The sequence below is a fragment of the Cariama cristata genome, unplaced genomic scaffold, assembly GCF_000690535.1.
Source record: "Cariama cristata isolate BGI_N322 unplaced genomic scaffold, ASM69053v1 scaffold5984, whole genome shotgun sequence".
In the NCBI taxonomy this organism is placed as follows: Eukaryota; Metazoa; Chordata; class Aves; order Cariamiformes; family Cariamidae; genus Cariama; species Cariama cristata.
The window spans coordinates 1-27,500 of record NW_009613379.1 but is presented as its reverse complement, the minus strand read 5'-3'; the positions used below and the strand labels follow the sequence as shown (position 1 = coordinate 27,500).

The 27,500-nt window shown below is 38.0% G+C and overlaps 1 protein-coding gene across 1 annotated transcript in view; it reads right to left on the bottom strand.

Moving 5' to 3' along the window:
• The window catches only part of URI1 (URI1, prefoldin-like chaperone), a 33,877-nt gene extending 14,528 nt beyond the window's left edge, over positions 1–19,349 (bottom strand). Inside the window, exons 1-4 of the mRNA XM_009698980.1 lie at positions 19,221–19,349; positions 15,490–15,524; positions 11,312–11,390; positions 8,852–8,987 (exon numbers count right to left, since the gene is read on the bottom strand). Of these exons, the coding sequence (XP_009697282.1) occupies positions 8,852–8,987; positions 11,312–11,390; positions 15,490–15,524; positions 19,221–19,349 (379 nt within the window). The remainder of the gene's footprint in view (positions 1–8,851; positions 8,988–11,311; positions 11,391–15,489; positions 15,525–19,220) is intronic.
• Between the last annotated feature and the right edge of the window lie 8,151 nt (positions 19,350–27,500).

Below are 27,500 nucleotides of genomic sequence, written 5' to 3'. Positions count from 1 at the left end.
TTGTAAATGTTTCGGAGACTGCATTTATTACAATGGTAGGCCTTTCAGATAACGATGTGTGAAAATACATTAATAATCACAAAATGTTTACAAAATGCACTTAAGTAGACCAAACGAGTTTGTAGTTGTACTTAGAAAATAAAATCTACTTAGTGACTCAGACTTCTACAAACAGGTTCAGATCCCTCCTTCCCCTCTGCACATGCAGAGGAGGGAATTACGCAGGAAACAGTCAAGGCAAAACACAACTACCACCAAGCGTGTGACACTACTCTCATCCTAATTTTAACAGATTCAGTATTGTATGGTTTTTTTCCCTGTTGAAATTTCACAGTCTATCAAATACAATTCCTTAAAAATACATTGCTTGCAGTAAACAGTTTAGAAAGAAAATTATGCGTTTTTGAAAAGTCTACTCAAGCAAATGTACATCCTTTCCAACAAGAAGCACAAAGCCACAGCTCAGACTTTGGGGGTATTTCAAAAGCATGAGCCTTTAAACCAAACAACAACCTATGTGTCAAACGTGCAGTCATCTCCATTAGTTAAGCTGTTTCTAAGAAACAGCTGAAGATTCTCCCCTGAAAAACGCTCCACATTTGTATTTCCTACTGGACAAAATACTATTTCCAAAAAGTATTTGACGTCTCGGGTGGTGCCAACACACACCCTTCAGAGGACGCAGCTCCTTCCACACGCAATGAGGGTCCTGCTCCCCTTACACAACTCCTACGAGAGCCACCTCGTCCTCCATCCGACACAGCAGCCATCACCCCTCGCACGCAGCTTTTATTCTTCAGTTAATTCCTATCAACATCATCCACAGCTTTTTTCTGTGTATAACACAGCCTCCAAAGTCCAAATCAAAGAGAGGTGGCGATAGTTTTTGTACAAAATGCTCCCATCTGTGCTTTCAGCTCTTGAAGGTATTCTCAATATACATAAACATCTAACTTGAGACCAATTTTCCTCAGGTTTTTATTTTACATTCGTAGTAAATGTGACGCTCAGCTGTTTCTTAAACACTACGAGTGTCTCAGTCATTGCCTGTATATCTAAATATTGTTCAACAGCCATCTAGGTTACGCTGCTTCTGGAGCACCAGCTTGCAATGCTGCTTTCCGGACGGGAGCACGTTGGTTTGCTCCGTTAGTTTAGAACATTAAGCAGTTACACACCATGTTTTATTTTAAAATGCTGTACAAGCATTAACTAATCTGCCCAGCGCCCTGCAAGGGAGGTAAGTATTACTCTCTCCTATTTTACAGATGAAGAAACAGTTAGTTTAAGTGATTTGCCCCGGGCCACACAGCATGTCAGCGGACAGCTGGGATTACCGCGACGCTCCGTCCCTGGGTCCCTGGTCAGCCAGGCAGCTCGCTCCCGCCTGCCCTGCCAGCGGAAAGCCAGGGCTCCCGGTCAGCCAAAGGAGAGACCTTCCCATGGCCAGGCTCCTCACCAAAGAAGGGATCTCCTGGGAACGGGCTCACGCACCAAACTGCAGGGGAAGCTCAGGGTTCCATGTTTTAAACTTGAAACTGCGCATCCTAAAAGCCTCCAATATCATTCACTGAATTTTAAAATGTACCCTATCTAGCAAGAAACAATACACTTTACACACTACAGGGTTAGTTTTACTCATTGAGACCCCCAGAAAAATATCGGCAGAGTAAGAGAGGCTCATAGACTCCTCCTCTTACTACCCTGTGGTTTAAGCTTCTTAGAGCCTTTTAAGACGGATTGAACCAGAGGCTGTTGTCCAACTTTGTCACATCCAATAATCTGAAAAAAGTCTGACATGGCTTTCAGGTGAACCCAAGTAGCTCCTATTAACATGTCTCAGCGAAACCACTTGCAAAGATAGTTCAGCACCACAGATAAGCTGGAGTCTCTAGGACCTTTCTGCCAAAAGGAAAATGTATTTGAATTAGAAATCAGGATATGTAGATTTCCTCTGCACAGCAGCCTTTGAATATTTACAGGCAGAGAGATTTCTTTACATTTAGATCATTCTTTCCCAGCTCCCTTATTTGTCTGAGAGGACCTGGACTGGATTTCCTTACAGCACGATTAGCCATTTTTAAGAAGCAGCCCTCTGCTTGCTACATATAAACCGGTAGAGGAAAAAAAATATTTGGGGAACACATTTCATATTGCTGAAAAGAAGTGCACCAAAGCCAGATTTTATAAGACATGACAATGTACTGATGCCAAACTGACACAAATTCTCATCTATGCATTTTGGCTTTAATGGGTTAATTAGCCTGGCTGGATACAAATTTTAATTATCTGAGTTTGACATTAATGTCCTTGGAGTGTTGTCTATAAGGATTTGGGGAATCATAGACATTATTTTAGTTACTTCTGGAAACTGTGTGTTACACTGGGATTTAAATAGTAAGAACAGACAAGAATAGTGGGAACAGGTTGATCTATTTTGAAAAGTCAGACTTTGTGAAACAGGACAAACTGAGATGAAGCTGAAACCTGGTCTACCTTGCTAGGTCCAGTTAATCTTCGGGGGAGTCTCATGGATATAACACAGAAGAAAAAGACTGGAAAGCTAGGAAACACTCTCCTTTGAGGACAGGTGACTGGACAGAAATTTTAGATTAAATATAACAAAGAATTGTGTATGCAACTGAGATTTAGAGTTAAGATCACTTCATTGTCTAACACAGTTTCTCAAACAGAAGGTAACCAGTCTTAAGATGGTTATATATACACAGAGTGCTTATACGAGCCAGGGAACAACCACCTACCTCAATTACTGACAGCGGCTCAGTTCCTCCAAGAGTGAGAACCAAGTATGTGCACCTGAAGGCAGTACCTAAGCAGTTCTCACCCTCCACCACGGAAATGCTGGGCTGCCACCATCCCACTTCAGCTGCACAAGGGAAGTTACGCGGCGGAACCACAGAATAGCATTTTGCATGCAAAATCTTTGATCAGCAATTTCTAGCACAATTATGATTGACCCCTGAACAAAAAAAGAATACCTGTCATGCAGTCTGTTAACGGTGCATGTTAATATTACTGAGGCTGGAGGTAAAGTATCATGCACTCTAATGCACATACTCCGCTTTTGAATTCTTTGGAGATAGAAGGTTATTTCCTTGCAAAAATACAGCGCTACAGCACAAGTACTATTAATGGGTTGAGTTATGGCGTGCTATTTTAAGTCCGTTACTTATTTTCTTGCCTTTAAGGGTCCGCATAAGTAGATCAATCATCTGAGGATTTTTAACTGTATTCCAATAAATACATATTTAATCTGCAACAAAATATTTTTTTAGCCAATAATTTTCCAACAAACTATCACAGGTTACTTGAAACAAGCAAGATCTGCACTTCTGCAGAAAGTAGTATCTACTAAGAGCTTTTCAAAACACCCTTCTCTGTTTTTCTCTTCTGTTCATTTTTCTAGAGATGCATTTGTTTTAAGATTCAAAAGAGAATCCCGATTCCTTTTTGTGTATATGGATTTAAGCTCTCTTTGTGCTTGCAACAACATAAATTCATTCTTTATAACAGCAACTACACTACTTCTTTAAAATGCAATGCAACCCTCTGTGCAGCAGCTTTGCACCCTTTAAAGACAACCTTCATTCTGTTTTCTGTGTTCCCTTGGTATCAAAACTAAAGACATTTGGATTTTCTTCTGTAAAAATTTGTATAGATAATTTGGCTTTAGGAACACTAAGTATATGCAACGCATTTCTCTTTTAGGTTCACAGACCTATGTAATTGCTAGAATTATATGAATATATTTAAATTCCTCCTAAATGAAAGAGAGTGGTATTCAGACAACTCCTCTGTTGCCCAGTAAGAATTATAAAAAGGTAGGGGCTTCTCTGAATCACAACATGTAACTTACAGAAAGGGGTCTATTCTTCTTACTTTCTTCCACTGTGTTCTGGTTAAAATACCTAGACTGTGGTCCTGCGAGAAACCAAACATCTCCTGGGAGCTGCAGAGCAAATTTAGAGCACTTAGCACTCCACCGAATCAGATCCTAACTTTACAAGGGTAAGGAAGGAACTGATGGAGGTTATCAAACTAAAAAGTGATAATCACAAAAAAAGGTAAAAAAATGTTCAAAAGCACAGTGAAAGAAAATTCTCCAGCCTGCAGAAAAAGAGCAGAAAAAAATTATTTCTGTTAAATAAAGAAAAGTAACAGCTAGATTTCTTTGTAACATTGCCTGCATTTTTTGTTCTTTTCCCCCAAAAAAGTGAGTAGGCAAGTTTGTGTTACATTCTTTAGAATATAAAGGAAGTTATTTTCACCCTTGGATGAAACATTAAAACCTCTAAAGGCCTCACTCATTCACAAATGGGAAACAGAAAGCCTTCCGATCATATATTTTGGAGACAATATCCTTTTTTTCTGGAAATGCTGATAAGGAACAAATTCAAACTGGTCCTCATCCGCCTGGATCATCTTACTTGTTAAAAACAATGGTATCTTTTAAACCCTGTATACTAAGCTATCGGTCAATTTTGATTGACACAAATATTTGTATTAAAGGTTACATACTGCAATTTACAATTGGGTATTATCACAATACTGTATGTTAATGTAATCAGTATTTTCATTTCATGAATTCATTTGCAGCATGACACTGCAAGGGTATTCTTACATATACTGAAGACAAAATTGCTAAGTAGTTCAACAACTCTCCTTTAAGTGGAATTTTTTTTATCTGATAAATTTTTAACACGATAAAACCACTCCTAGTTCTATGTGCATGTTTTAATTTCCCACCTTTTAAAGTGTTTAGACACTTGGAATACCTATCCTACTGAATTAATCCACAAATATTTACAAGAAAAATCTATTTCATTTCCTTCTATAGTAACTACCACAGGGACTATTGTAATGAAAAATTTCCCATCTTAAAGAATTAATGCGATTACTGATATAGAGAAAAAATGTAATTTATATCATCACAAACACGTAAAAGATATAATCCTGTATTCACAAAAAGAATCTTTATTCCCTCTTTGAATTCTGAGACAAAACAGTCTTGCCTTGAGGAGAAGAGAAATATTATGAAGTACCTTAAGCAAGATAATTGTAGGAGAAAAAACTACAATGGCGTTATTGTTGTGCTAAACTGTGACATACTTAAAAAGCTAATTTCTTTTATTATAATGGAATTTGGTGTGCATATCCTTTAATCTACTTCACTATTTCTTCATATTTTTACACACAAACATACGTGTAAAGTGTTTCCCATTATCCGTACTACCTGGTTTAACAAACTGCAACAAATTTAAAGCAATTAAAAATATACTTAGTAATTCCATAAACTTCAGTAGGTTTCTTTTTAACAGTTTTGGAACTAACTGAACATCTAGGATGTCACAAAAATGCGCAGCAAATTAAAGATCTACTGCAACTCAAATATTATTCAAGAATCATGATCAATATTTTATGAAAAAGTAACATTTGACATGAGTGACTGTCCCAAATTTTACCAAATACATTTCAACCAATCACAATGTTGAACAGTTTGCATCTAAATCAAAAGCTAAGCAAACAAAAATGTATCCCGAAAATAGGGCTTTCCACAGCTATGTCAGTTAAAGTGCATTGGCTCTTAAAATTCAGTACAGTCACCCTTCAATTATTCCTTTCAATTAAATAAATTTTAACCAAGAAATTAATCTGCTGTGGCTGGGCATTTCTCTATTCCACAGAAGCAAACATTTTTTCACTCGTTCTCCTTTAAAAAGCAAATTTAACAAAACTACTAAGACAAAAAGGATGACCTAATTAGCACTAAGTAATATTTAAAGCTTTTATATATAGTACACTCTTATTGCTACCCCTAACTTCCAAGGCTTTATACTCACTGATACTGTTTTGATTTATCTGCCACTATTACTGCTTAAGCATGCAAATTCATATTGTCCACTCTTGTATGCATCCAGCATACACAGAAGGAATAAAACTGTAAAGAAAATTTTCCGTGAACCTTGATTAAATTAAGGGTTAAGGCAGTGGTGTCCTCAAAGGCAAAAAACGTCACCCCTGGTCACCAGAGGTCTTCAATGGGCAGACCCACGCCAAACTACTCAAAGGTAATAAAGAAAACTCCCCAGAACCAGCAAGAAACAACACTCAGAAGTGAGTTACAGGAATCTCTTACCCTTTTCTACCTAAGAGCCAGTCCCACTAGAAAACTTAAATCCCGAACAGATGCTCTCCCATTCCTCACTGCTCAGAAGAGTGAGACACAACATATAGTAAGCGATCAAAATGTGTGTCTTGTATTTACTTCCTTATAGCTCTTAATTTCTGTTAAAGCACAGAATTATTAGTGCTATACTAATGAAATTCATTTCAGTTATCTGAGCAGATTTGACCAGCTAGTAATGAAAAAATACTAAACTAAATACAGTAATATTGGATAAAAAAAAAAGTAGGTCATTGAAGAAACAAACTATCAACAAATATTCAAAATATTCAAAAACAGCTTTCTGTTCGGGAAGCAATTTCAGGATGAGCCTTTCTTTGCTCTGTTCAGACCCCAGTTCCTATATACCAAAGCCTTTAAGCACACACTGGCCTTAAGCACATGCTTAAAAAAGCTTTGCCGTGTTAGGACCTTCCGACTGGCACACAGGACATTTGGGACTGCCTGCAATGTAATCCCCTGCAGTAAGCATGTCCTCTTTTCCAGTGTGCGTGACCTACTCACAAAATCTACGTCCAAATCAAAAAGACTATGTAATAAAAATCAAATCACATTGTGTCAATGTAATGATAATACCCAATATACATTACACTGTAAACTGTAAAGCCCCTATGCTCACAAAGTGTCAGGGAAATGGGAAGTCATACCTATGACAATAACTACAGTGCAGTATGCAAAAGAGACTTTAAACTAACACTTGTGAAACATCAGTCTTTCACGTTTGTGCCACAAGTGGCCAATTCACATTATACAGCAATGGCCTACAGGTCTTTCACGTACGCAACTTTTCTTCCTATTAGAATAAACTAGTAAAATCTCCAATATTCTCCTCTAAGTTGCCCTCATTTAGTGTGAAATGGTTGAAAGAGTTTAAGACAACTGTATTTTTTAAAGGACAACAGTACATCTATGAAAGCAGCTTTTTTCGTTTCAGAATCATACATACTAACATGGTTTTTACAATCCAAAACTGAAAATAGTCTCTTAAATAAAAAGTTTTTAGTTAATATCAGTGTTTTGGAGCCTCCCACTGGCAGCCATCACACAGCTGAAGTGAACTATCAGCCGAATGGAGGGTTTATATCGAGCACAAATGACTATTTTGCTTTTAAAAAAATTAGTATTTCTGAGTTCGTATTTTAAAGGCAATTTAAAAGATCATAAAGGAAAGAATCCAGCATTTATTGTGTCTCCCAGCAGACTACTTAATGTTCGAACATGTACTATGCAAAGGTCAAATGATTTCACTGAATATAACGGTGACAAAAATATTCTGCAGCACTGAAAAAAAAATCAGATGATCAAGGAAAAAGATATGGACCTGAGATCTCGCAAGAGTCACAATAAATAATGTAGATTCAGTTCAGTAAGAAAGAAAATTGCAAAGTTGTGTCAGGAGAACCAGATTAAGAAAGATAATAGGTAAAATACAAACTACATACTTTTGGCAATGTTCTTCATAAAGGAATATTTAAAAGTAATACAGCAAATGAATTTTTATTAAAAAAACCCAACTTTTCTTACACAAATATTGCTTGCACAGAATTGAAAAAAACAAAACCAAAAACCTTCTTCAGATGGGGAACCTCTGAGCTATTCTGCTGCAGGCAGCAACACGGATAGATGAACTCAAACAAAAATCCAGTGTAAATAGTTGTGGTAGTTGTAACATACAGAGGGTAAAGTTGCAGTGAGCACTCATTCAGGAATGAGTCACATTGCAGGTAAAACCAATATGAAAAAAATTTACTCAAAACGCTTATCTGAAGCAAACAGCAAAGGCTAATAGGTATCAATTTATTTTCCATTTTATTGTGCTTTTCCTTCCTATTTGCATCAAATATTTTAGGCTCTCATTCTTTCTAACAAACAGAGGTTCCAAAGTGTGCTACGCACACTACTTCCCGGTGGTCCTGGCTCTTCAAAGCCAAGATCTCACCACCAACTAAAAAGAGCTGGAAACAAAACCAGGAATTGCCTAACAGCCTCTGTGATGTGCTGCTATGTAAGATGAACTTGATCTGGGGAGATCCAATGGATAGGAACATTGAGGGCAGGAGGCAGAAATGCAGATGAGCAGCAAGACATGCAGGAGTAAAGCATGTGTAGAGGGAGAAGAAAGCTGGAAAATCATATGGACAAAGGAAAAAAAAACAAAGGACAAGCCAGCAAAGAAGAGACGAGACAAGGGAACAGAATACAGGGAACAAGGTAACTAAGAGCAAAAGTACAAAGTGATGTTGACTTCTGGAAGAAAATACAGCATTTCTCACATCAAAGAAAAGTGAAAGGGGGTTTTTAGTTTGGTTTGGTTTTTCTTTTTTTACTTTTGTGCATAATAAACAAATGAACAAATCTTGACTGATCTTGTATTCTAACCTCAAAACCTGAATTTTGGTAACTTAAGTTGATGTATCATTTAAAAAAAAAGAAAGTTCTGGCTAGATGTTTAACAAAATTAGACATATCCAATAAAATACCAAGAAAAGATGGAAAATAAGGTGCTAAATTGATATTACATCTGCATGAGACTTCCGTTAGTGAGCTCACCAAAAAAAAACCCAACAGTGTAGATGCTACTAATTTTATATATTATACGAAGATACATAATTTTGACTACTAAATTATGTTTGGAAACATACATACGTTTTTTCCTGTGCTCAACCAGCGCAACAGCCTGCTTTGCTGAGCATTTTGAAAACCAGTTGTCCCCGAGCAGAACAGTAACCTCATTGGTGTGGACAAGTTTTCCTGGCATGAAAGCAAGCGGACCAAAAGGTACCTGTAAAAGGCACAGAAGAAACTGCTGAAAATCACTAATGAAAACAAAACCTAGACAGTCACTCATGTCTTAGTTTTTAAAAAAAAGATACAGAGTTAAAGAAATAAAAATTCTACAGCAGTTAATGACTAACCCTTCATAAATATTCAAATGACAAGATGCATTTGAATTTAGTATTGTACTTACAAAATCAGTAAAGTGGTATTTAACTGGCCAAGTTGTTTTGCGACATAAAACTGTAGCATAACTGAATGCTCACATGGAAAACAAATTCAGTTAATCCTAACATGTAACCCTTAATAATAACAATATTATCATTTAGGTAAGTTACATATTTGTTATACACAAATTACATTCATTTCCTAATTAAAGCAAGTTTAGCTTTCCTAAAATTTTTGAAATACTTAAATAGGTATAGTCAACTCAAAGGTGAGTTGTTCTTCTCAATATCCATCTTCCGAGTAATAAGTACCTAGAAACCTCAGGATGAGTTTGTGGGGCTACTAGCAGGATCACAGACCGTGCTTAACCTCACTGTCTCATTCACCAGTATGCAGACCTCAACCTTTGAGCGATGCTCCACCAAGCAACACCCGTCCTCTAATGACTCTCCAGGCATAGGAACAATAAATACATAAAACCAGAGTATTTCAGACAGGAGTACACTGGTGATCAACACCTTTAAGAGGTGCTTCTTAAAACATGTAACTCCTGTTTTAACATGTATTACAATGTATGGGACATTGTTTTTTGTGAAATAAGACACCTTCCACAGCCCACACTTTGCAGACGGTGCTTGGGCAAGTCCTATCGCTGAGGAAGAGCCTTGGCCACCCTCACTCCTGTCTCCTGCACCAGTTCCTTGCATTCTTACCCTCAGACCTACTGCCACCTGCCTGGCTGCCTTTCGCCTTCAATTGCTAAGAAATTAGCAGACCAAAATCAAATTAAAGTTAAAATGGAGGTGGTAAAAAGCTTAAGAACCACATCCACATCAAGTTTTTTCTTTCTTAGGGTAAAAAGAGATCTGTCTCAGCCAGCTTGTATCAGTTCCTTCTACGTTATTGCTCTCGCGCCTTCCTCATTTTCTCAGGATAGTTATTTGTGCTGAAGCGGAGCTCTTGGCCCAGTGAATCTGTTTCCCTGGAAAGCTATCTTCCCTAGCTTCCGTATCCAGGAGGGTACCAATGTTTAAAACAATCCTCCAGCAGGCAGGATCTTGACATTAAGACTATGTAGAATGTGCTTTTCCTACACGTGTACCCTTCCTGACTTGGTTTTCAAGTAGCAGACTGCACCATTTGCCTGTTCACTCTTTCCACAAAATGATGAAAGCAAAATTGAAAACATATGAAAATATTTGGCTAACAGGATAGGAACTATTTATATACATTTAAAATAACAGATGTGAGTTGGCATTGCTGCTTTAACTAAGAATAAGCCCTATCCAGCTTTTTTAAAAACAGGTTTTTTTTCTGTGCTTCGAAACAACACAATCTTTTTGCTTTACATCACGTGGCCACACATAATACACAAGGTAAATGGACTACACGCATAAAATCCAAGGCTGAATCATTAGCACAGGAAAGGGAAACACTCTCTTTTCCCACATGGTAAGTGTACTCCAACACCATCTTACTAACAACTCAACTCTATACACTAAGCCAGGATGCCAAGGAAGAGAGCAGTCAAGCACTTGGTGCTGAAATTAGCCATTCAGTTATTTACAGTACAACTTCCCTCCCTTCAAAGATATATCTTGCATTGGACTCGGAGAATGGAGAAGGAAAAAAAGAAAAGCCAATTTGGTCAAAATTCTAGTGAGCGTAAGCCAACGGGGCAAAGTTTACGCAAGGAGCTGTGCAGTTGTTAGGGAAGATTCAAAGCACCAGAAAAGATCGCTATGTCAATGTGAAGATCAGTGAAACAAAAATTAGCAGCACCTTTTTATGTAAAAATCAATGTTCTAGGGTTTGTTTCCATGAATCAGGAAATACTACGGCCACTTTCTTCTCAGGAAATGACTAAGTACCGTAATTCAGTCATAATTATAGTTTTCTATACAAAAGATTTACATATCAAACATGTCAGGTTTTGTGTTAGCATTTATGTCATCAGTCCTCAGTTGTCAGTAACACTGTAATTCATAATGGATTTCAAAGAAAAGAGAAAGAAACAAAAGCAAAGGTTTAACTATTATCATAATAACTGTAACATTACAAAGTACAAACGGCACCCTGAATAACACCTCACCGCCAGTGCGGATATCCAAGTTACTGAAAATTTCAGCCCACTTTCTTGTATGAACTCTACAGCGTACATACCATGATGTCGTAGGACAGTTTATCGGGCAACGTATGGAGTCGTTCCTGAAGAGCCTCATAATCGCTCTCCACCTTCTTCCTGTTGACAAATTCAAGTGGATTCAATCTCATATCTAAAGTAAAGAGTTAATGTTTTTCTGCTAGTAATTCAACAACACACAAAAAATACAAAAAAATAAACTATTTTACTCTTAAACACATACAGTTGATAGACTAATAATTTACTTTATAAAATACTTGGGATGACAAACATAATAGCCAGATTATTTTAGAATAGCATGTATTAAAATAGGGATATGATTATTTTAGATTGTGTGTGCCTCTTTCTCAATTTGAATTTTTCACGGTGCAAAGAATCAGATCTTTCACTAGGATTTGGCATATCTCACTCCATCTTCAAATTCAACAGTTATACCACCATCAATATTTAGAAAAATAACTGAAAATCCAGTTGATACTTTACAAGAGGCAAATTCTTCAAAGTATCACTTGTATATAAAGAATTCATGACCTTGGTTTGAGCTGACATAAATGGGTTAAAATCTAATTAATTCTGATTTTCACATGAGCTTTGTGTTCCTACCAAGAGTCTACACTCCCAAGAGACGGCTTGACCACCAGGATTCTGTTGCATCTTCAATCCCTGACTAGGGACAATATAGATGAGGAACCTCCCTTCCACTGCTTCTCTATCCAAAATGTAAATAAGGGCCGTGCTACATGTTGCTACCCAAGGCAGAAATGGATTGGTGAACTTAGACAAATTATTCCCACGGTAGACACCTAGCTCTTCAGAGGACTTTGCAACATGCAGCATTTCAATTGCTGCAGGGATTTTCCTTTGTGTGCAAAACAAGCAACTACACTCCCCCTAAAAAGCCTTCCTTTGTGAAGACATTCTTAAATACTTAAATTCGGCTGGAAAAAGTCTTTTAATGGGCCATTGCCGTTCTGAAGATGGCCAGAAATCAGCTCCTGCATGAAGTAGCTGGCATATAAATGTCAGGTTTGATGATATTGTTTACTTGTACTTCAAAATAGTAAACATATACATGGTCGTAAATTCTGCAATAAAAGGCAACTAAAAGCACAGAGCAGCACACTTAACAACGCTGACCCAAGATGCAAATTACAGGTTTTCTGAGGATGATTCAGGGAAGCAATCTATAAATGTGCTGAAAAATGAATGTCATAGTTGATAACACAACTCTCGAAATATTATCATTGATTTTCTTAGATTCATAAGCGGAGTGAAATCTTCTTCAGCATTCATTATGAAAAATTATCTGATACTCCTATGTTTTGACTCATTTGCTTCCATAGTTGAACTTTGCTGTAATCACCCTACTTTATACCTGGAGTACTTCGTATTTTAAGCTGCTGAACTGGCCCTGAAAAAAAGAATTTAGGTTTTTATGCCACTTGGACATTAAAATCGTATTCTATACAACTGATCTACAAAAGAGCCTTGCTGCTGCTTTGGTTTGACAGCAGATTTCTCCCAGACATTTTAGGAAAGTTTCTCTGTCTATTGCCCACATCAAAGTAAAAATATAATTCACTTCCTTCAAAAAGGAAGGACAAATTCATGAATGTTAACAAAATTCACTGAGATGTTTTGGGTGGGAAGCAACATAATGACAACTTGGTGTCAACAACAACAATCTATTACTTAATGATATTTACAGACTCCAGCTTTTGCCTCACAGAGATCTGTATGTGAGAAATGGACACTGACGCACTCCAACCACCCGCTGAAAAATAAGCACGGTCCCCAAGCCGAAGGCCTTGCCCAAGTCTCAAATGCAAAGAGAAGACCCCATGGGAAGAAAATGGTAGGAAAATCCCCCCACTCGCAGCAGGATTAAACATTCCCATTGCTCCATGGCTGAAAGTCACTCAACGTTTCTTCATTAATCTGAAAAGAAGATATCGCCTTTGAGGTCTCCCTGCTGCCTGTTACTGAAAAATCTGATTAGGGTACAGAAGAAATCACTTCCTACAAAAGCTATTTTGCTTTACAGAGCAAAGTATGTTTCTTTTTTCAGTGGGACTACTGCCCTATGCTGATCAAACCTCCACCAGGGGAATCTCTAAAAGTGCGACCACATCCTGAACTGGACCATCAAGATAAAGAAAATTAAAATCAATCCTTCTAATTAATTGGCCTGAAACAGCATTACTTAAGGAAGGAAGTTGACCTCCCTCTTCACCTATAGCTGATGGTCACACAAGCTCTGGGATATGCCGGTGCTATGCTCAGTCCCGACACACAATAAAGAACCAAAGTAAAGGAGGATGAATACTGGGACTCAGCTAGGAACACGGCCCTGGAAAGGGAAACACATGTCAAGATGTTTCATCCCACACCAGACCCATTATTGGATTCATGGCTTTAGAAATATACTTCAAGAAGTATACTAAAAAAAAGAAAAAGAATTTAATGGAAATATATTGAAACTGAGCATTTTAAAACCCTATTGTTATTCACCCAATTCTATTTAACATTCTTCTGTGTCACTGACTACTTAAAAGGTCTTGTATGAACAAATTACTCAGTTGCAACAAGAGCACTCAGCTCTTGCACAATCAAGATCTAAATAAGGGTACTAAATTTTAAATAATTTTTTTACAAAGTAAAGATTGCATGCATGCTGTATAAACTGCTTTTCTACATAGAAGGTATCAGTCAGTTAGGTTTTCCTTGTGGCATTCTGTGCCCAAAACCCCCAAGTTCATGGGGCCATGACCAGAGTCTGGCTAAAAGCAAACACAGGAGCACCTCCTCCTTCCACAGCCAACCCTCCCACCCCACTCCACAAACCTCAGCCATTTTTGTAAGAGGAAGTAATTGTCACAACTTTCCAAACTTTTAAAAATCTGTTTGAATTTTAAGACTTTCTGTCAATTAGTTTCTTTCAGAAAAATACTGTCTCTTAGTGAAAGACCGTACATGCAGAATTTCACAAGGGACCAAACCGGTACGGATACTGCAAAGCTCCTGAGAAAGTACGTGTGCTGGGGATATTCTGCCTGACTTCACCACAGCAGCACCAGTAGGCACTTCAATAATATTTCCCTTATTGAAAATTAATGCAGTCTCTGAATTTTGAACATAAATGAAACATATTAGTTTTAGATTATTTTTGCAAGTCAATAGTCAGAATTTAATATGATGATGTGTATAGATTGCCTTGATTTTTTTCCTCTTATCCAGTGCTTGCAGCCTATATGCATTTAAACTAAAAACATTTGATACACACTAAATATAAATTATTTGCTTGGAGATCTTTCAGGCATGAAGAAAAAGCCTCTTAAAATAAATTTAAAATATTATATGCTTGATGGTGTATAACCAAAGGTTTAATCTCACCACTAAAGGGGCAGTTGCTGTGATTCTGCAATAACCCCGCAGACAATAATCAAGACAGCTCCTGTTGTTCTCTCAGTAAAGTCATGGTAAACACAGCATGGATATATTGTAATTTGATATCTGTAAGATCAACTGTTATATCTCATAGTAACTCATAAGATTTCATTCACCATTAAATGTACATTTTCCTCAGATGCCATACAAAACTATTATTTACTAAGCATGTTTTCTATTAACCATAGATTGCCAACAGAGAAAAAAGTGCCCAAAGATAATTTTTTTTACATAACAAACCATTTCTTTCTAAGCATTACAAACTAAGCTTTATCACATACTTTACTGGGGGGAAAAAAAAAAAAAAACCACCACAGGAAAACATTACTTTCACATTGTTTTAGCACATGAATGAAGGGGAAGCAGAATTTCCCTACTTGTTCCATAGTTAGAAAGAAAACAACAAGAACAATTAATTCTACCCTGGGAGCACCTTTTCACCAATCAGGCAAATTTCAGCATTTATCCCACAAGGTTACTTGGGGACAAATGATGAATGAGCTGGGTATTTAAAACAGAAGTATAAACACTAAGGCTCAGTGTATTTGTGATTTAAAGTAATGATATCAGTGGAAAATATATACATTTTAAAGAGAGTACACTGCAACAATTCTGAGCTATCGCTAACTATAATCCCCAAAACATGATAGTAGGATTTGCCTATCATTACAATAAACAGCAATACTTTACTAAAATATAACTAGGTTACTCATCCATATTTTAGGCATGTAATCAAACATTTTTCACTTACCAGTGCCGGATTTTTTCTTGGCAGCTAGTGACCACCTGTCATTAAAACAGATAACTACTCATGAAAAAACAAGGCTAAGCACACAGCTGCAATGTCAATGCATCAGAAACTAGAACAGTAGCTTTACAGATTTGGTGGTGTCTCTATATACATTTTTATTTGTCAGTGCAAAGGCATGTGAATGGTAGTTCTTAAGCAGCACACTTTATCACACACTAATGCAGACTGATAACCACAGAAAAAATTACAGCTTTTCAATCCATATTTTGGTACAATACCTGCTCCGTAACTATTACGTGACACACAATGCAAGATAAGTACCACTCTGCGCAATCTGCAGATCTATTTTCAGTGTTACATGTTTGCAGAATAAGGAAACAACATAAATTGTAACAAGATGTCAATGAAACTTCCAAACGCAGTCATTAAAAAACAAAAACAAATGAACCCCACAGCACCAAAACCATTTTTTCCTTTATCAGTACATCAACAACTGTTTCTACTGGCCGTTTTAATTTGAAAAAGCACAAATTAATATTGTGGTGTTTAAACACAAGGATATTTGACACCATTATGGGCTGCTGGCTTCCCTTCTTTCTGGGTGTCAAAAAAAAGGAAGTTTTAATCTGAATATTTCACTTATTTCTTTATTTTCCCAGGAGATCCAAAATAACTTATAAAAGCACACTGTTAAAATGAAATACTTTTTTCTTTTCTAACTGTATTTTTTTAGACTATGTAGATATAGGAAACAGACAAGATGCTGAAACCTGTGACCTTCTCTGCCATAATTACGTGGAGATTTTGTCTTTCAAAACATACTCTGATCTCTGAATAATGGTTACCAAAAATATAACACAAACAATTTCATTCAATTATATGAAATGCAATGAAGCCATGAGGCAATTAAATATGTCTAGACATCTTCTCAATATAAGCATTTTCTAGATTTTTTTTTTTTACAAATTTTGTTTTTCCTATAGCCAAAATAATGCTAACATTTGAAAGCAATTAATGAGAAAATTTGCAGAGAAAACAATAACGTACATTCAAGTACCACTGAAATCACTGGAGCAGATAATTCTTTTTTTTTTTTCCAAACAACAGAATGAAAGACAATTTTTTTTTTTTCAGTTAGCATATGTGCAGCTATTGCAGAATAGATCACAGGCCCTGCACTTTCTACTCATATAGGAGTAAAAAAAATGATATTACTTTGTGAGCTAATAATTCTTTAAACAAGTAAAGCACTTAAATGAAAAGGATCAGCTCTACATTTGTGGTTACGCTGTTTCATAATCCATCAGGAAATTCAGCCAGGTAGCTCGTCCTGCGTGCTTTAAACTCCTATAAATCAAATGCCTAACAAATATTTTCCTTAATGTGCAAGCTAACTATTTTTAAGGTTAAGAGTAAATATACAGACTTCTACAGGACATCAACGCAGAAATCTAATTTGTGCTATTAAGTCCATTGTAAGAGTCAAGTTTCCATACAAGGTATAAATCATACAGCGCAGCAACGTTTGATAACAACGCTAACACACAATGGAGCCCACCACTAACAAGAAGAAGAGTCAGAGCCTATTCTATCAACATCCTTCATTCTTTCAGATTTGGCAGTGATTGTGAGGTACACAATGTGATTAAGCATACAAAAATGTTTCTGAAACCCTGTAAGAAAGTTCCAGTTTAATTGCCCCATCACAGATGAAGATGGAAAAGACAGGAAGCTTTCCATTCCCAATACATGACTTTCCATGCGTGAACTGAGCTAAAAGCAAAAAAAGAAAAGCCCTGCAAACCATAAGAGCAGCATGTTCATTAACCTCTACATGATAATCCTTTCGTAGCTGCATATTAACTAGTTACATATTCATAATCATTTACATTATTTAGAGGACCTTCTATGAAAATTTCCAGGCTATATCCATTAGCTACAATGTTAAAGGTTACAGAAGATAGTCTACTTAATGTTTCCAGGAAGCTTTTTTAATTAGTAAATATGTAAATTTGGCACATATGCTTTTCATGTTTTTAAAAAATAGTCCATCAGTAAAACAGCATAGGGGCATATGCTGTTTCCATCGCCCTTTATCCCCTTAAAAAAAAAAAAAAAAAAGAAAAATCAATAACACCAATCAATTTTAATTTAATTCTTTTTCTTTGATATAATCTCTCTTGAAGGGATACTAAAGGGTGGACCAACAACAAACCGTCTCATTTCAGTGGCCAGCATAAAATGAGATTTTCTACAGAAGTGGTAAAATATACCACCTTAAAAAATGTTTCAGGCTGCACTTCTGGAACGGAACTCTATTAAAAAAATAGAGCGAGAACAAATATTGAAAAACAGATGGAGATCAATTATGCATATGTCCTTTATTAGGCCTGTCCCACTGTTTGGATAACAACTGGTCTTATCACAGCAAAGAAACAAATAGATAAATATATAAACAAATCTTTGATTCTTTGCCTTTAATCAAACACAGGAAAATCATTAGTCTATCTTCCATACATAATATATATCTAGAGTTACAATTAAAGAATGAAAATTCCTTTCCGGGTAAATAAAATAAATGACCTGTTTGTTTGTTCATTTGCGGTCATTTTGTCTGGACACCTAGTGCCACCAACTACGCATTACTTTTAAGACATCATAGTGGAAGTGGTATCAACAAACTCCCAATTCTCCCCTTCTAGACATAAAAATGTATGAGTTCGTGAATGCATGCAGTTATCAATGGCTTATCTGCATACTAAAATATTTATTAAACTGCTCTGGCAGCAAACTTAACATTACCTAATCATGGGTCTGGTTATTAAAACAGGATGCACTGTCGGAAAACACATTCCATAGTCTTAAAAGAAAGCAAATGGGCAAATAACTTGTTTCCTTCCTTTCCTCCAACAGCAACTTGTTAGAATTCAGTGCTTCTCCAGTCCCTGACCGGACAGAGCCATACCCAGGAGCTCCGTGAGCAGCTGCCCTGGGAGAGCACACCTTTGTGTGCCTGTAACCCAAAGTTTAATTCGTTCTGGATTAAAAACCAAAGCATTAAAGCAGGAGATTACATGTTGGTTCTGCTCTCATTACTACTAGGTTGAGCTGTTTAAAGGGAAACATACATTGCTGCTTTGTGGCTTTCAGGGAATCTCTTGTTTCTAGGTCTCACAAGCAGAGTCAAAGCAGAGCAGGAGGATGGATGAGCTTTAGACCTACAACCGCTTCACAAGCATCCCCCAGTTCCACTGTGCCAGCCTGACAGCAGGAGGATGGATGAGCTTTAGACCTACGACCGCTTCACAAGCGTCCCCCAGTTCCACTGTGCCAGCCTGAACACCAGGCAGCTTGCAGGCTAGTGACACCAGATCACCCCCAAACAACTCGTATCATACAGCCCAAGACTTCATTAGCTGTCTAAAGGCAGAAGATTCCTTTTTTCTGCAACACTTTCGCTCTTTCCAATCTACCTATCTATATTCTGCCTTCACTGGGATCTTTCATCTAAAGAGCTCAAACACTTTTCCATGAATTAAAGTGTACAGCACTTTGGAAAGGCACTGCACTGATTCTGCAGGCTAAATTAACCACCAGCAATGGTCAGGAACAGGGGTAGAAACAGAAGCCAGATCTCCTAACTTAGTAGCCATGCACTACAACCACTTGCAATGTTTGCTTGGGAATGCAGACAGGCAAGAAGGATGCTGCAGCATGAAGCCGATTCTTACCTCCACATGCCCACGGGTCTCTAGCCTGTTCCACGTTACCCCACCTTTCCCCAGCAGGTCCTCACCCTCACATAAAAGGGTCCCACTTCCATTTTTTTCCTTACCTGTTGCTTCTGCACATGCTCCCATTACTAACAGCTGAATATAATTCTCTCTGGTGCCTCTGATTATCAAGGTGGTACACAAATAGTTCTGCTCTCCTCTCCAGACCAAGACTATTTTGTTTTACTTAGGTACTTCTCCAAGGTGGAGTGCATGCATGTGAATGTCTCTACTAAGCAGCTAGGCACTGCCTACAAAGGTGATGATTTCAGCACATGGAAGGGTAATTCTTCTGTCTCTCATCTGTTCTGAGCAAGAATAAGGCAAGCTGCCAAGTCAGAATTTTCTTTATGTCTCAGCTCATGAAAAATTATAAGCAACAGAGCTGGTACTGGTATCATCTGTGGACCCTTTCAGGTACCAATGCTAAATCTGCTGTATCCAAGTCACATAGTTATGTTCAAGTCCAAAGAACCAGAAACTGTTTTTTTTAAGATGAAAGTTAATTTCAATGAAAATGATGAAAATAAAAATGCCCCATCAGGTTAGGAAGAGTTCCTAAACGAATTTATTGTGGGTATTTCCACACTTGTGGGTATGAATGTGGAAACGTGCAGCATGGCACAAAAGTAAAGTTTCCGTTTAAACAAACTGCAAGTTAGGCACCTAAGAGGCCAAGGAAACGTATGCTGTTTCTACATGCATACTTGAGTATTTTGCTTCAAAACTGAGGCTCACAATCTGGCTGGTCTTCTGAAATTAGAAGCTAGGGACACAGATCTAATCCCAGTTCTGATTCTATTTCTTCTATATGGCCTTGAGCAAATCACAGCCTCTCAGTCTACATTTCTTCATCTGCAAAATGGGGATAATAGTATTAACCTACCCACCTCAGAGTGTTTAATGATGATTAATTAATGTGAGAAAAGCACTCTAAAGATGTAAGAGCACTATATAAGTGATAAAGCATTATTTACCACTTGAAAAGTAATCTGAATAAAATCAGATATGCAAGTAATTTGTTTACATGTAGCAATAATATAATTTGTGACTATTTAATCTTGAATTAGTCTCACTTTAAACATCCCTTTCAATCACATTTCTAGTTACTTAGGGAAAATGACAGTATGGAATACTTTTTGTGGAAGCAGAGAAAGTAATGAGGTGGTAATTAAAGTAAGGGTCTAATAAAGTCTAAACCCAACGATTTGCCTTCAGGAGACTGTCCCTGCCATTTGGGACTGTGTAAATATCTCAGTCTCGACCTCCATTCTGTTGTTCAGAACCTTCCATGAACTACAGTGGAAGTGTACGCTTACGCTGGTTTTCTGAAATGCAGATCCATGTTTGCAAGGCTCGTAATAAATCCAAGATAATTTCCACTACTGACCTAATTCAGATGACTCCAACTCTGCAGAGTTTTAACTGCTTAACCTTCTACATTCAAGTGTTTACTGCAGTTGATACTTGCACATGAGCTGCCTCCATCTGTAAATGTTTGCAGTATCAAAACGCACTCTGCCATGCAACTCATGCATGAGATTTCTCTGTCCACCCCCAAACCCTAGAAGTTTACTGATGAAATAACCAGTCCACAACATGACTTTACATTACAGAACACCACTAATGGATGGTCAAATATTTAATCATCTCTTGGTAACGAGGATGTAACAAGCCACACGCAAAATAAACATTTAAAATGAATTTTAATTTTTTCCTCCAGGAAACCATACCGTACTCGCCTAAAACACAGCAATCACTGACGGAGGAAGACAGAATTAACATTTCCACAATTGTTTTTCCTACAACCCTATTTTCAATCAAAAAATGAAATAAAACTATTAAAAGTTCTTCAGTCTGTTGGCACACTGTATGACCTAATGGAAAGGGAAAAAAGCATTTCTGAGCTCTCATATTCATTTATTAAATCACATTACTCAAAAATACTTAACACAACTCCCCTTTGGGTGGAAACTTTTGCCTTTTGAAGAAATGTGTTTGGGAAGAACACTGAAGGAAGAGACATACTAAAAGAAATCTGAATCATGGCAAATATTTCTTTCCAAAGGAAATAATCTTGTTTTAAAATCTAACCACAATTTTTACCTTTCTCTACAAGAAAACAAGTGAAGATCTACTATTTTTATATTAATTGTGTACACACAAGTGGGTCTCTCAGTTTTGCAGAAAAAGTAGTACATAGCTATCACTTATCAATAAATAAAACTAAGTTCTGAGCAAACTAATTTTGGGGAGCTTAGAAATTCTACTTGAAAGACCCAAGCAGACAGAAAATGCCTCATCTCTTCTTTGCCAGCTGGGAAATTCTTCCCTCTCAAGACTATTCTATGATGTGACCACTGCTGTGGTGACAGGTCACACAGACCAGTGACTTCCAGTGACCTGCAGGAAGTCAAGCTCACTCGAGCCAGCACCCTTCTTCCTCACTTCCCACCAAGAGTTCCCAACTCCTTCATGTTGTTTTGCTGTTTGTCAGTCCCCTTTGGGAGTCATTTCAACTCGCAAACCCAGCAAAAATCCCAAAGGCAGCAGGATGTTTTCCGCTAAGTGGGTGAATTTAATTAGCTCTGAACCAACTGAACTGGTACAAGCAAGGAACAAACTGAGTAAGGTCTCATCTTTCCCTGGTAGCAAGTCAGTATCCCTGTCATGTAACTTCATCTTGAAACACAGCTAAGGAACTCCTAACTTAATATTTTAGCTTACTTCAGGTAAACATATTCATGTAGCTACACCATACCCAAGCTAGCTCAGGTACCAAGATATCAGCAGACCAGCATAAACATAGAGCTCCCATGATCTAACTCACCAAACATCTCAAGCAGGTTTTGCAAGCTTTGATGTAGGCTATAGCACAACAACTACGCTGCCAGCAATACCTGAGTTAACTAGCTTAAAACTGACATGAGCCGTGGCACCTGCCTCACAGACATACCTTCAGGCTGTGGTTCAACATCCAGCAGCAGTCCCGAGTAAACCAGTCATCACTCTCCCGGTCTCCAGCTACTCAGTTCCACCGCCTTACCCTTCCAACCCCAACACAATCTGCTGGCAGACATTTGTGATGCTGGACAATCAACCACATTAGGGAACCACACTGGCTGAAAAGTAATCCAGGAAGAAAAAAGAAGCAAAAAAGTCAACAACAGATCCCAACTCAGGTCACTGAGCAGTGTCACAAATGTGCCACCCTAAAATTGCTAAAAGGCAGAAACAAGCAGTCACAAAAAACACCTAAGATTAAAAAGTTGTTAACCAAATCAGTCATCTCCTTTCTGGATAACTCACGTGATCATTAATGAATTTTTTAACAAGTGACTGAGACTCCTGCTTACAGCTGCTCTAACTTGCTATGAACATGGTCACGGCCCAAAGGGCCAGTCCAGTTTCACCCATCGCTGGCTCTGCATTTCCCCCACCACATTTGTGCTGGCATCTGACATGACCATTTTGGCATGCATTTCTGGATTTCTTTTACCCCACAGCAGTCTGATCACAAGTGTTAGTACCAAAGTGGTGGAGGGATTTATTCACCCTTTCATGACAGTGAAATTGCAGCCTATGCTAACAGACAAGAGGAACAACAAAACCAGCACTGCAGAGTGCAGCCTATTGCCCTAATGCCCCGCTACAAAAAAATGAAGTCTTAGTGCAGCTGCTGCTCCAAGGGCCTCAGGACAGCAAGCTTCAATCTAGCATGTCCATCTGCAAGACCGGAGCTTCAGATCAAAACAAAATACAATTTCACACAAAAAAATGAAGTCTTAGTGCAGCTGCTGCTCCAAGGGCCTCAGGATGGCAAGCTTCAATCTAGCATATCCATCTGCAAGACCGGAGCTTCAGATCAGAACAAAATACAATTTCACAATCTCAAAGGAGGAAAGAAATACATGAGGCAAGGGGTACCCAAGACAATCAGAAAAGACAGGTTATGAGCAGAACTTCTGGAATGAAGACCTGCAAAGATACTAGAGATACAAAAGATGATTCCCAAACAGTACCCTGGTCACTGCATCTACTCACAGTATCTGTAGACAACTATAGTAGCAGCACAATTTAGTAACATTTGAATTTTGTGGATATAATCTCATCTACACATTTTGGTTACCAATGAGGTAGGACACATACAGACTTGCCCACTCCAGAATAAAGGCAACACTCTTTAAACTCTTCTGTGAATAGTTTGACTTTAATTAGCATTAAAAAAAAAAATATTTAAGATCTGTTAATTTATTTCACAATTCTTGACACTATATAAACTAGTGGGTATTTAATTCAAACTAATAAGAACATAGACAAATACCAACTACAAAACGTGATGATCAATTAACACTGGAGGAACAGTAAGTATTACACTGAAATCTTCCAGACAATGACTGAATTAGCCCTTTAACTTGAAAGTAGCACATAAGAAAACATTATTGGAACCCGCTATTACAAAAAGAGCACTGGACAGGGTGGAATGGATGCATCACAAGTTTCTGAAGAAGTAATTGTCCAGGTACCTTTTAAAAAGGAATATGGCAAATGAAGCTTCAGACATGTCCTTTCAAAAAGGAGCATGTCAAACCATGCTTCAGACACTCTGTTAACTTTTCCTCAAACAGTTATTGTGCAAAATAAAGTCCCACTGCACTGCTGTCTAGTACTCAGGCTTTCTCTAGATTCTGTTAACTTGGATGTAGGCCGGAAAAAGTGCAATATCCTGGGAGACACTGCACTGGAAAGCACACTGAATCTCATCTGCTGAGTCTGCAGGCAAGCAGTTTCAGATTTCCAGTGGCTCCTGCAGCAGCGTGTAGTGTACAAGACTCTACTCAGTCTCACTGCTCTTTTTCAGACTGCAGGAACCGCCTTAAAATTGCCAAGTTGCCGACGGAACAGCATAGACATTACTTGAAAAAGACTTAAACAGAAGCAGCCAGCCCCAGAAGCAATTCATGTAAGAAGAGAAAACAATTTAAAAGACTGTAAGTTTAGGATTCTGTGGTTTGTTTCCCCATAACCCACCTACAAGTTGTTTAACTGTTAAAAACTGTAAGTACCCAGGATCTTGAAAACAACTTGGAAATTAAAGATCATACAGCTCCACCATTTAAACTCATAAAAATTAAGAATATGTCATAATACACAGTGGCCAACGGGTTACAGTAATATCTGCACTAAATCTAATTGTGCTTTGTTGTCATGATGAGTGACAGGAGAGTCACTTCCTTGTCCTAATTTTCCTAAAACGAAAATAAAAGAATGTGCTTGTCAGTGCAATAAAAACAAAACAAAACAAAACAACAAAAAACCCCGCCACACCCAAAAAATCATATTGCCAGCTAATATTGGAATCCTTTAAATTCTCCATGCCTCTGTTTGCACTCTACAAATGTCTCTTAGGTCTAATTGGTTCCGTAATGTCTCCCATTACGGGTCTCTACATTGCATTGCTCAGAAACTATAGAACATATCAGCCCACTGTAAATTCACTGTCTACACAAGTCTTACCAAATCATACAGATCTGACTTGTCAATTTCCTATCAGTTAGTAATCCCAACCCATTTGATTGTAAGAATAAACGTATATCAAATATTACATTTAAATGCAGGCTCTATAGCATGAGAATCCATCTATTTAAATATTCATTTTTTAATTCCTGTACTAACTTGCAATAGATTTAACACAGTATTTTCAGCTAACATATATTGCTTTTGCAAGTAATCCATGACACATATGTTACATTCCTCTTACAGAAATATTCAAAACTTTACACAGGCACTGTGCTTCCAATGATGGTCTTTATCATGAAAATTACTAGATATTCTTCTATAATTTATTCCCAAGATACACATTCTCAGTCATGTTTTTATACAAAGTGCCTTTAGTAGGAGCACTGAAAATTGCTTTTAACAGTTCGGTCTTACTATCACTACAAATTAACTAGATGAAATCTGTCCAACAGGCAAGTAGTCCTAAACAAGAATTAAAATTACTTTTCACCAGGGGTCCTAAATCTGGAAGTTGCAGCCTCAATCAGATTAAAGAGAGAAAGTCATGAACATCCTGTTCTTTTAATACTTTCAAACAGGAAGGAAGCCTCAGTTCACAAGTTCTCCAGAGCAGCTCTTCAGCACTTAAAAGCTCAAACTGGTAGCTGAATCACAGTTGTACAATGGCCTGGATGTTAAAATAATCAACCGTGATTCAAATATTATCTTTAATTCTGCAGATAGATAACGCTGTATTTCACTATTACATTAAAGGTTGCCTTCAGACTAATGAGAATAAATAGGTCTCTTCATCAAGCGTCACTGGGACAGCACAACATCACAGTAATTAAAAGAAATATACGTGCCTGCTTAAATACCAGTATATATAGATATGGTTCTGGCTTAATAACTTTACTATTTGTTACGATGCTCATACTACGATTACTAGTTTACCAAAGTACTAGATAACTAATTCTCCCTCATCTTTGTGCTAAAACCAAAACATGAGCCTTCAACTTCGGTAGTTTTGTGAGAAAAATACGAATCTCTGAAAAGAGGCAGCTGAAATGAAAAGACCTCCTCCATCTTAAAATACAATATTTTTATAACTGAAAATACTGTTGTAATCCAATTACATATATTCATTGCATACAGGGAAAGCCTACTATATCTTCATCATGACACTCCATTGTAACCAAGATATGTAGTTCTTTAGTATAATTTCATATCGAAGCTGAAATGTTCAATTTTTTTTAGCCAATTTGCAGAAATTATGTAAAGTTTCCCTATGATAAAATATAATTTTGGTACATCAGGCTAACAGAGGCTTAATTAATGGTCTCCTGGGCCTCTTTTCCACTGGAGCAGATCTGTTTAAGAAGAGTCTTAAACTTGCTTACAGAGAGGTCTTAACATGAACTGGGAATAATTCTATGTGGTTATGACAGGTATCTGCTTACATATTAGGCCTCACACTAATGTACCAGAGAAATTATTCTTCACCAAATTCTATCACCTTGAAAACTAACTGAAGGAGCTGAAGCAGACGAGTTACTATCACCAATTATTGATATAATAGATTACTATCTGTGCAGAATGGACAATGCTGAGTATTCCAGCAGATCATCTTCCTGTTCATCCACATTAATGGTCAGTTGGTTACATAGGTCTTTCAGTAATGATCTAGTGTGCTATTCAAAAGTAGACACACTTTTGCACACAGTATTCTAGACAAGGCACATTTTTTACACCATGTACGTGTTACTCAGTTTTCTCACTCTTAACTAAACCAGTATGTGACAAACCAGTACATCCTGAAGATATAATCCTCCATTACAACTGAGGAGCTCTAGTGTGCATCTTAGAACCAGGTTTAAAAAATTTTAATCATATAAGAAAAACAAGCAGAAGAATTGAAAGGCATGCAGATTGAGCAAATGTATTGCTTGTGCCAATAATACACTGAACACAACCACAAGTTTCACAGTGATTCCTGCACCCACACGGAGTTCACTGCAAGGCTGGGACCTATGAGCCCAAAATCTCACTCATTAAGTTAGCAGGGCCCACTTGCCTTAGATCTAAGTGTACCCTGCAGGAAAAGGTATCTTGGGTTTTGTACGATGGCAACACGTGGAAGCAGCCTACGAACTCTCAGGGATCGTTTCTGTAGAGGAGTTTGGCTCTTTCAAACCCGTTTCAAACATAATCAGTGTTGCTTAAGGCAAGTCATGAAAAATTAGTTTTTGACACAGCTGCTCTTCAAGTTGGCCCATGAGGTGACCCAGTTCAGAGACACTCGCTGGGCCTTGCACACGGACCGTGTTTTAAAAAGGCGCGCGATGGGCCCTGCGACCTCAGAGAGAAGAGGAAAGGGGGTGAAAAACCTGTGTCTAAGAGAGAGCAGTGTATGTATGCTCCACGCTCCCGTAACTGCAGCGGTCTCCAAAGCGTGTCAGGGCAAGCGCTCAGCCAGCAGAGCGCAGGGTGCGCGAGGGCAGGCCCCGTGCCTCCCCGGCGTTCACACAGCCTCCCGCTCCTGCCGACTCCCGGCCAGCCACTTGTGTCGTCTTCAAGTACGTTTCGGCGGCACCACCACCGATCCCCACACGCTAACGGAGCTCCGCACCCCGCCCGTGCCAGGCCCCACGCCTCCCGGCGCCCTTTCTCCCCGTGGAGGCACAGTCTCGTAGCAGGCTGGCGGGGGAACGCCGGCCCGTTCCCGGGGGTGCGCCGAGC